Source organism: Carassius auratus, unplaced genomic scaffold, assembly GCF_003368295.1.
Source record: "Carassius auratus strain Wakin unplaced genomic scaffold, ASM336829v1 scaf_tig00033333, whole genome shotgun sequence".
Classification (NCBI taxonomy): Eukaryota; Metazoa; Chordata; class Actinopteri; order Cypriniformes; family Cyprinidae; genus Carassius; species Carassius auratus.
In genome coordinates, this window is record NW_020526071.1 from 1 (window position 1) to 10,291 (window position 10,291).

Genomic DNA, 10,291 nt, shown 5'->3' on the forward strand with positions numbered 1-10,291 from the left:
TTATGAAGTATTTTTGATTCAAATTAACTGAGCACCTGTGGCAGTGCGATTTGTAGTTGTAGAGAAAAGCCACACATGTGTATCAGTAAATTTGAAGTCACAGAGTGAAATGTTTAAGAGTTGCAAACCTGTAGCCTTTTTTTCTCTCCCACAAACACAACACAACAGTTACACCTTCACAAATTCTTCATTGCAGGTGCACAAATCCTATTCTACAAATCACACATTTAGAAACTCGTACGCTCACATTTTTGAAACAAGTGCTGCAGTGAATGTGGTGCAAAACGCATTTACACACCCGCATCAAGAAATGTGCAGTCGTGGAGGAATGTTGAACATCCGCAAATCAGTACGTGAATTCATCAAATGAGAGTTGCACACTTGTAGAATATTTTCTCAGAAATGTCTTGTATATTTTTCTAACACAAACACAAAGTACATAACTACAGCTGCTTGAATCTGCTGCGATGAATCTCAAACACTGTTTTTCGCTTTCAAGCGACAAGTTTCGCGCTCTCCCTTTTGCACCGAGATATTTGGTTCAAAAGTGATTTGTGCATCTGTAGAGGTAGTGGGCGGGACTGTTTAGAGATTACAGAATTTCAGCCAATCAGAAGAGCCAGTAGATATACGCCCCAAGCAGTTTTACGCCCCTGTTGTTCCTCATGCGTCCAGTAGGGGGAGGCTGTATGTTAGTATATGAGCCCAGTCATTTATAAGAACAGCAGACCATATCTATATGTATGATAGCAGCAGACCTTCTTGAAGCGATACGGATGAGGTATGTTAAATAATCTGCTAAAGTAATTGTTGTTGATTGTATTGTGTAATGATGTAACATTTATTATTTATAAAAGATTGATCAATTAAATAAGAAAGAATAGCGATATCAATTCAAAAGATGGGTCAATTTATTTCGAGAGGCAAAAGTACTTGATTGAGTCAGACGTTCTGTCTGACTCAAACTTAACTAACCACAGTCTATCATCAATGGACAAAAAAAAAAAAAAAAAACAATCAAAGTGACTTGACACTTTTTCCAAGTGTTCCATCAATATTGTTCATTGAAGATCAGGAGCGAATTGATGTTATCTACACTCAGATGACTTCAATTTTGGATGGCACACCTACACACACCCACAGTGACCAGATCAGATTCATTATGGATGTCCCTTTTCCAGAGGTATGGTCTTGTGTGTTAGTTGTGCTCTGCATGGTGTCATATTCACATTGTTTTTAATGTCAAATAGTTTATCCATAATGTTAGATCATTTCTATAAAATAATAGTTTTGTGCTTAATATAGAAAAGGAACTTTTGATTTTGTTGTAAAAAAAAAAAAAAAATGCAAAATGACGCTTGGCTTATTTGGGCTGTGATAAATCTTTCTCTGGTAGTCCATCATCTGTGCTCTTGCTGTTGTGAAACATGTGTCCATCTTGGAGGCTGAGGAGAAATTCCTTCGAGGACCTGTCATTGACGCAAGGTACTGTAAGGATCCTATAAGGATCCTATAAAGGAAAAAAAATTGAAACATGACATCCTGCCATTATTTTTAAATAACCATTGTTTTCTACCACTATGCAACTTTTGCTTTTTTATTTATTTTTATCAGTGAGTGGGATCACTTTGACAGCAGGATAAAGAAACAATTAAAGAAGAGTGGCAAGCCATAGGAGAGTCATCTACAGGAGTCATGCTGTTAAGAAATAACCAAGTCATGGTGTTAATAAATTTTTTTTGTGAACAACAATATTGTCTTTCTTTTAAATGACCCTTGGAACTTTAGAAAATGGTTAAATTTTGTTGGTCTTCATAAAATGCTATGTAGAACATGTTCTGTTGCTGTATAGCGAGCAATTGTGAATTGTAAAGCAAATATTTCATTTAGGATCCATATGATTACACAGTACTGTATGTCTAATGGCCTGAATATGGTTAATATCTAAATATAACTTAATATAAATTCACAACATCATATATCAGTCAGTCTCTGTATATAAAAACAGTTTATAAATATATATAAATAATACATTTTACAGTAGGTCATAGGTCTGCAGCCTCCCCCTACTGGACGCATGAGGAACAACAGGGGCGTAAAACTGCTTGGGGCGTATATCTACTGGCTCTTCTGATTGGCTGAAATTCTGTAATCTCTAAACAGTCCCGCCCACTACCTCTACAGATGCACAAATCACTTTTGAACCAAATATCTCGGTGCAAAAGGGAGAGCGCGAAACTTGTCACTTGAAAGCGAAAAACAGTGTATGAGATTCATCGCAGCAGATTCAAGCAGCTGTAGTTATGTACTTTGTGTTTGTGTTAGAAAAATATACAAGACATTTCTGAGAAAATATTCTACAAGTGTGCAACTCTCATTTGATGAATTCACGTACTGATTTGTGGATGTTCAACATTCCTCCACGACTGCACATTTCTTGATGCGGGTGTGTAAATGCGTTTTGCACCACATTCACTGCAGCACTTGTTTCAAAAATGTGAGCGTACGAGTTTCTAAATGTGTGATTTGTAGAATAGGATTTGTGCACCTGCAATGAAGAATTTGAGAAGGTGTAAGTGTTGTGTTGTGTTTGTGGGAGAGAAAAAAAGGCTACAGGTTTGCAACTCTTAAAACATTTCACTCTGTGACTTCAAATTTACTGATACACATGTGTGGCTTTTCTCTACAACTACAAATCGCACTGCCACAGGTGTTCAGTTAATTTGAACCAAAAATACCTTCATAAAAAATGCGCATGCAAGCTGCTCGAATCCTGACCTAGTGGATAAAAGAGACAGAATGATACTTACATCCTAGATTATGGCCTTGAGCGTCTGTGCACAAAACCCCAACAATGGCAGGATTTTTCATTCTAGTGGAAGAAAACGGATAAGTAAAGCAACACCTAAAATGTCATGCCTATTCATGGGGGGGGGTGGGGGGGGGGATATACATTTTAACGTACGTATCATCAAGATGCTGCTCCAGTGCACCCTCCATAATAGCGGCTTAAATGCGATGTCTCTAAAATAACCGAAATATTAATGAGGGAGTGGCAGCAACATTTATTATTTGTATCACTTCCGGGATGTCAGCTGACATTTAAACACGCGACTCCAACACTACGGCGCCCTCTAAGGAAAAAATACTAAAAGCGAACATGATTTAGCGCCATCTAGCGCAAAGTCTAATTTGGACAGTAAACAAAAAAATTCTGTTAGCAGCCAAACCCTGTTTGTGTAGCCTATAATGCATTATGGGTTTTAATTCAAATACATTTTAATTTGAAAAAGTTTAACTGATATACGACAGGAGAAGTAACGAGCTGTTAGCTTAGTTTTTGCTGGAACAAAGTTATTTATTACCAGCTTGAACCACAAACCAGCTACAGTGTACTAAAACAAAGCAACCAGCTTGATGGATGTTCCTGCAGGGATATGGATTGCTGCACCCATGATGTCGAAACCCAGAAATGTGAGACCGAACCAGTTTCACTGCCCTAAGGATGACCCTGCACTGACCTTTTTTTATACATGAATTGAAAAAAACCTTTATTAAAACCCATAGCACAATCTCGAGGAAACCCATGGTGAATTAGTCAGTGTTTTGACGTCATGACTGCACCACTATATTGTTATTTAGTGGATGATCACATATGATTCAGTGGCTAGATCGACACCTTTTACTTCCTCTACTTCCTTTTTTATAAATAATACATTCCTAAAAATTCTTTAAAGGGCAAATAAATCCGGTTAACATTTAGCTGTCATTGTCACAAGGACTCCCAGGGGAATGTGTGAATGTTCACTGTTGATATCTCTCTGGACAACCTCATGGTCCTCCAACCAAGAGCAGAATAAAAGCGCAGTCCTGCTCCTCACCATCAATCGTATCGGAGCAGATGTTCTTTATCAGAAACCAATGCTATCTTCTTCATTTGAACTCATAATAGGGAGACACTCTCTTTTGTGTTTTGTGAGCATGTTTTCAGAAGAATCACTTCTAATATATATATATATATATATATATATATATATATATATATATATATATATATATATATATATATATAAGTATGTTTATATAACTGTGTATGTAGGCTACTGTACAGCCAACCACTACACAATTTGTCTAAAGTGTCTAGTATAAATCAAGTTATTGAACTCAATACACATGCAAATGGAATGATACAGAGCAACATCAACCATTTCTGTCCCTCTAGAGCCCATCCAATCAGGTTAATGTTTCCAGAATCTATGCAACCTTTTATTTATGAATTTCACAGTTTTGATAGGAGGTCCATTTAACATACTACTGCTACCGAAAAAGACAGAGATTTATTAATTGTCTTATTTAGTCAAAAATGACACGTTATTTGTGTGCTGGATAATTGAAATAATAAAAAAATAATTATTGAGTGAATATTAAGTAAATATAAAAAAGTATAGGCAATGTATTAATAATTTAATTAAAAAATATCAATTTAATTTAAATAATTATTTTCTTTCCTTTTTATAGCTCAGTTTTCAAACTGCATTTATTATGAAGCTTAAGAGCTTTCAGGCTCTTTTAGCTAACTTGGATTCTCCCCTGCCGGCAACGCTTGATCATTTCTGCCCAGTCCTGTGCAGTTAGAGCCAAGTTGGTCTGCTGACGGGGCAAAAAGTTGCAATGTAATTACGTGGCCTGGGCGTCAGTGACATCCATCACTTTCACTGCAGTGAAAGTGCACTGCTGACTAACCAATGGCATTTTCATGCTCTCGCTAAACGTAAATCAAATCCCAAAAGATAGGACTGACATTTTCCACCCCGCTATCCTTCACTCCAATTGCCGTCAAGTCAGATATTTTATTTAGCTATAATTTCAAGTAAGCTCATTGATTCTGTATAGCTGCGTTTCATCACGTATCTCCATCTCTAGGGCTTTTGATGATCAGCAGTTCATACAGGCTATATCCACATTTGCATTTGCTTCTGACGCTGATAAAAAGAGTGTGCTGGACTTCCTTCATAATGACTTTGTAAGACCATGTAAGATGTCATTATTGTATGTATTGTTACCTGAACCCACAATTAAAACACTTATAAACAAACATGCTAACAACTTTTATGAATGTAAGGCATTCCGATTCTGCATAAAAGTGCAGAGCTTTGTGTGAATTTCTGCGGGTGCAGCAATGCCTTGTAGGCCTTTTTGATGACCTCATGGCGGCAAAAGCAGAAAGACAAGACCAGATTGAACTTGACACAAGAAACTGAAGAGTCCTTTTTTTATAGAGTCACTTCATTAGAAACATACTGTTTGTATTGGGTCAAGGAAGTTTTCAGGCTTGAGAGGACATGATGTCGAATGCGTTTAACCGTCTGTGCCTGACTGGCACATTTAAGACTTGTAAACAGGAAATAGTCAGTGAATGACAGTGCATATTATGTCATGAAGTGACTGTAGGCTTAAATATCTCAAATGAACTGACAAGTGCTTAATTTGTTGTGATTTACCTGCGAGCTGCATCATATTGTCAGGAAGCAAAAATAAATGTTTCTCTCGTCAACCCCTTGCGCTGATGATTCATTTCCTATGAACTTACTTGACTTGTGTTAGTACTCTGAAACTTGGCTGCAAGTCTGACGTTGCTTTGGCACTGTAAAGGGTGATGAATCCTAATGATTCAAACGAGAAGGTGATAATTATGGCTCGTGGAGTCCTGTAAAATGAACAAGCGCCTAGTGGAGAAGTGAATGAGGAAATGGGAAAAAAACTGAAATGACTTTAACAAGCTGTGCATTAAACCGGATGCATAGAGGATATTGGATGATGAAGGTGTGAGGAACTAATACTTTTTGATAATGGAGTAAATCATTTTGAAAATATATTTTCAAATTATTGTTTGAGAATTTCAGACTCCTCACAGCTCTTACATCATTCAATTAAAATTAAAATTAAATTTATGCATTTAGCTTTTATCCAAAGTGACTTACAGTGCATTCAAGCTTACATTTATTACATGTGTTCCCTTTACACATCCTGTTAAAATGTAAAATATACAAATGTATCTAAAATATTTATTTAAAAGTTGCATAAATTTACACAAATTCTACTAAACAACTTAATTTACCAATACGGCAGAAAAAAAATATATATTTTCACATATTTTAACATTTTTCGAAAGATGAACAAAAATAAAATCACATATCAATATATAAAATAAAAATATATATATACTTTTCTTTCATTAAAATCCAACAAAATACACTCACGTCACCTTTATTTGTATTCTACAACATGTGTTTATCATTTTTGAATAAAAATAAGCAAGGAACATAAAGTATTACAATATTAAAAAATATATAAAAATAATCAAACCACTTTGGTATAGCCCAAAGTTTTTATCTTTAGCCTAAATGTAGGCCACTGGAAGACTAGAAATGTATTTTCTTGCCCCTAAAATACATAAATGCATATTTTATTATATGAAGGTTGAAAACAAATATATTTTATAATAAAAAATATATATATTTCATATAGCTTCATTTTTTACAACGTAGCATGCATAGATAAAATACATTTAATAATCTGAATAATAAATAAATAAAACACTATAAACATTAACTGGAGGATTTACTGAAATATTTTATAGCGATTTGAGCTCCAGTGATTCCCAGGTGTACTTGGAAAGATTTTGATTTGTTAAAAAATGGAAGGAAAAAAAGAGTTATTTTAAGGAAATAAAATAAAAAGTGAATAAGCAAAATATAGTTTTGTGTGTTCTATGAATTAGTGTGGGCAACACTTACCAGAATAAATGTAATTTTATTAAATTGTCAAATAACTTCTTATTTTAAATGATATTCAGTATGAAATGAGTTGATAATATGAGCACATTTCAGAATTCAGTGAAGGGTGCTTGAGTGGGCTTTGGGGGCATATAAGACGGGCAAATAATGTTGTTCTAAATATAACTCAGCTGATTTAAAACCACACAAATCCAATGAAATATGTGCTGCTCTGGTGTCATTAGAAAGGATATGCTTGAATTGAAACGTCCAGTGAGGTTTCTCTGAGGTCTCCATCATCCGGTCCAGCGTCATACAGAAAGAGATGACGAAGTCCCTGCGGGGGTGTGGGTGGGGGGGAAGAGAGGGGCGAGGGGAGATAAAGAGAAAGAGAGATGGAGAAAGAAAGAGAGCGACAGAGCCAGACCTCAGACCTGATTTCAGAAGTTACTAAAGACTCCAGACTCTGAGACCGGAGGACAAGAACAGCAGAGAAGTGAAATCATCTCAGGGCCATACGAAATCCTCCAGAAGCTCCACAGGACAGAACAGAGATCAGTAGGGAGAATTAGAAAAACGTTCAAGCTCTTAGAGTTCAGTGGTGTGTTTTGTCCCGCTGCTGCTATGAGCAGGGTGTTGATTCTGTCGGTGCTCCTGCTGTCCCTGAGCTGGTGCAGATGTGCCGTCATCACAGGGGTAAGTCTGATCAATCTTCTCACAGCATTGACTTTTATTCAACTTAACTGTATTATTTAATGAAGTTTTCATTTAATTGATCATTTATTTATGCAATTAAACATAATCAGTTGCGTTTAGTTGGTTTTGAAAATAAATCTCAAGACTTCAAGAGGTTTGGTTATATCCCAAAATTTGTGATTTGCCTTAATTTAGCTTGTTCAGACTAATTTTTTAAAAAGCAAGTTTGCTCGTAAACCAATATATGTCAAATCAAATGCAAACGGTATTACAAAAAAATATTTTATATAATCCAAATTAATCATATAAATATTTATTTATAATAAAATTGTTTAATGTTTTCCTCATTTTTCAAACATAATGCCGAATTAATTTATCATTTCTATCACATATTTTATCATTTTTTTCTTGACCTTTTTTGTTCTATACTTTTACTGAGCCAACATCCTCAGTTAACATCCTCTATTTAACTCATATTTAACTGAATATCGTTTAGCATTGTCATTTCATGCAGAAAATTAAATATTACTATTGCACTGATTCACTTAAATTATGTTTTTGTACTTTTTTTTTCTTTTGTAAAAGAAAAAAGTAATGTTTATTGATCATATTTTTACAGGGATGTGTGAAAAGAGACTTACCAAGAAAGTAGCTTCCTCTCTCTTTAATAAGACGCCTGAGCGTTTCTGACTCTCACAAGTTTTGATAGTTCTGGGGAAAATCATCAGAATAATCCCTGTTCTCCAAAAAAAAAGAAAAAGAAAACCCGAAAGAATAAGCATAATTTAAATTTATTTATAAATCAAATCCAGACAGAATGTTTAATAAAACATTTAATTTGCACTCTTGGCATGGGGTAACATAGATACATTAAAAAAGCAAATACTCATCATCTTTCACTTTGTACAAATTAACAAAGACTTTTAACAAAGCCATGCAGAGCAAGATCTTTTATGCACTGGGAATGAATATGGTCATGCCGTATGTGACAGATGTTGTGTTGTGTTTGTGTGTCAGGCATGTGACAGGGATGTGCAGTGTGGAGTTGGTCTGTGCTGTGCTGTGAGTCTGTGGCTCAGGGGTCTCCGGATGTGCACACCACAGGGGCTGGAAGGAGACGAATGCCACCCGTACAGCCACAAGGTATATAGATACACACAGCCCCTCTGGAGCATGAAAGCAGTGCTTTGACTGGCTGACCTGAGGCAACCAATGCCTTACTGTTATAAGAAGTGAAAGAAAAAAATAGAAACCAGGAGATACACAGAGGAAAGCTCAAAAGAGAATGACAATCTTATCTTAAGACTAGTCAGAGCGGACAGTACAGCTTATATGGTCAAAGAACTCTTAAAGGGATAGTTTACCATAAAAATAAAATCATTTACTCACCCTCAAGCTGTTCCCAACCTGTATGAATTTTGTTCTTCTGTTGAATATTAAAACTTCCATATAATTTATTTGCCACACTGTGGAAGTCATTGGGAGCTGTTTGCTTTGAAGTAAAAAGAAACACATTGGAAACAAGTTTTCAGTCTCATTTTAAACAGCTGATCGGATCATGGAGTAAACATGGGTGACGGCCAGAGATGACTGAGAAAGCTTTTAAAAGAATCTGCTGATAAGAGTAACTGATATTGATCGAATGTCTCACAGATCAGGGCTGTTCATCACTCTGTCAGACAGTCTCAGACTGATACGGGGATACAGAAGCTTTGCCATTCAGTTGAGGTTACAAGGCAAAGAGAAACGGATTTGGAGGGTGTTTGTGACTCACTGATGACTAGTAAAACTGACAAGATCCTTAAACAGAAACCTAAGCCTATAGAGTTTTGTAATGTATCTTGATTAGCTAACCTAACAGCTGTAAAGATTTAGTTAAAATGATAGCATTTACACACCAAATACAAATGATTCACAATTTATGTTTTCATAATCAATGCATTGCTGATTCAAAAGTCAATTAACTATATTAAATTATAATATAATATATTATCCAGTAACTAATGATGTTATCTGCATTTTTTGACCGCAGGTTCCTTTCCCTGGTAAAAGACAACATCACACTTGCCCCTGCCTGCCACATCTGGTCTGCACCAGGTACAACGACAACAGATATCGCTGTACCAGTGACTTCAAAAACATAGACTTTTAACACTGGAAACGTGTGAGAAAGAGACAGATGAAGGTGCGGAATACTTGAAAAGGAACAGCAGAAGAAGATTCATAACAAGTGCCATAACACCTTTCTGGTCAGCTTCATTTTTCACTCTCATGCACTTTTGCACTACAAAAATAATACATTATCCATCATGGCACAAGGTCTGCCTCAGAATCTCTGGTTTACCTTGGCATCCACCACACTTGATAGTAAAAAAGTTTCATCACCTTTACGTGAGAAAACATGCAGACAGACATCTTGTAAGGAATGTGCTTAGGCGTGAATTTTCTTCAATATGCTTTGAATTTGTTGAAAGCTTTATTATGGTAATTAAAATATTATCAGTCTGAATGGTCTTTGTGTTTTTCTCACTGTGTGAGTAGTATGTGCTGGGTGTGTGTGCATGTGAAACAAACACATTTCATATTTGATGGATAAATATATATATATAATATATATAAATTTTTATATATATATATATATATATATATATATATATATGTCATTGATACTATATTTAACCAGTAAAGACAGCAAAATACTTGTAGAAATGGCAAAAAATGTTGTAATATTGTAAAAATCCAAATTGATTTTGCTAATTTCTATACAAAACATTAAAATAAAATAAAATGATAAAATTAATGATCATGGTTTACCATGC

The 10,291-nt window shown here is 35.3% G+C and overlaps 1 protein-coding gene across 1 annotated transcript; it reads left to right on the plus strand.

Annotated features, from left to right (window-relative positions):
- The first annotated feature begins 7,218 nt into the window (after nucleotides 1–7,218).
- On the plus strand, nucleotides 7,219–9,979 carry LOC113081187 (prokineticin-1-like). Its single transcript, XM_026253254.1, has 3 exons — nucleotides 7,219–7,472; nucleotides 8,490–8,615; nucleotides 9,505–9,979. The coding sequence occupies exons 1-3, from the start codon at nucleotides 7,401–7,403 to the stop codon at nucleotides 9,622–9,624; spliced, it is 318 nt and encodes a 105-aa protein (XP_026109039.1). The 5' UTR covers nucleotides 7,219–7,400; the 3' UTR covers nucleotides 9,625–9,979.
- Nucleotides 9,980–10,291: the final 312 nt, after the last annotated feature.

Bases quoted from the DNA above. Each gene is read 5' to 3' on its own strand.
- LOC113081187 (XM_026253254.1), top strand. From the start codon at position 7,401: ATGAGCAGGGTGTTGATTCTGTCGGTGCTCCTGCTGTCCCTGAGCTGG. The intron at 7,473-8,489 runs GTAAGTCTGATC...TTTGTGTGTCAG, and splicing joins GATGTGCCGTCATCACAGGG to GCATGTGACAGGGATGTGCA. The intron at 8,616-9,504 runs GTATATAGATAC...TTTTGACCGCAG, and splicing joins GCCACCCGTACAGCCACAAG to GTTCCTTTCCCTGGTAAAAG.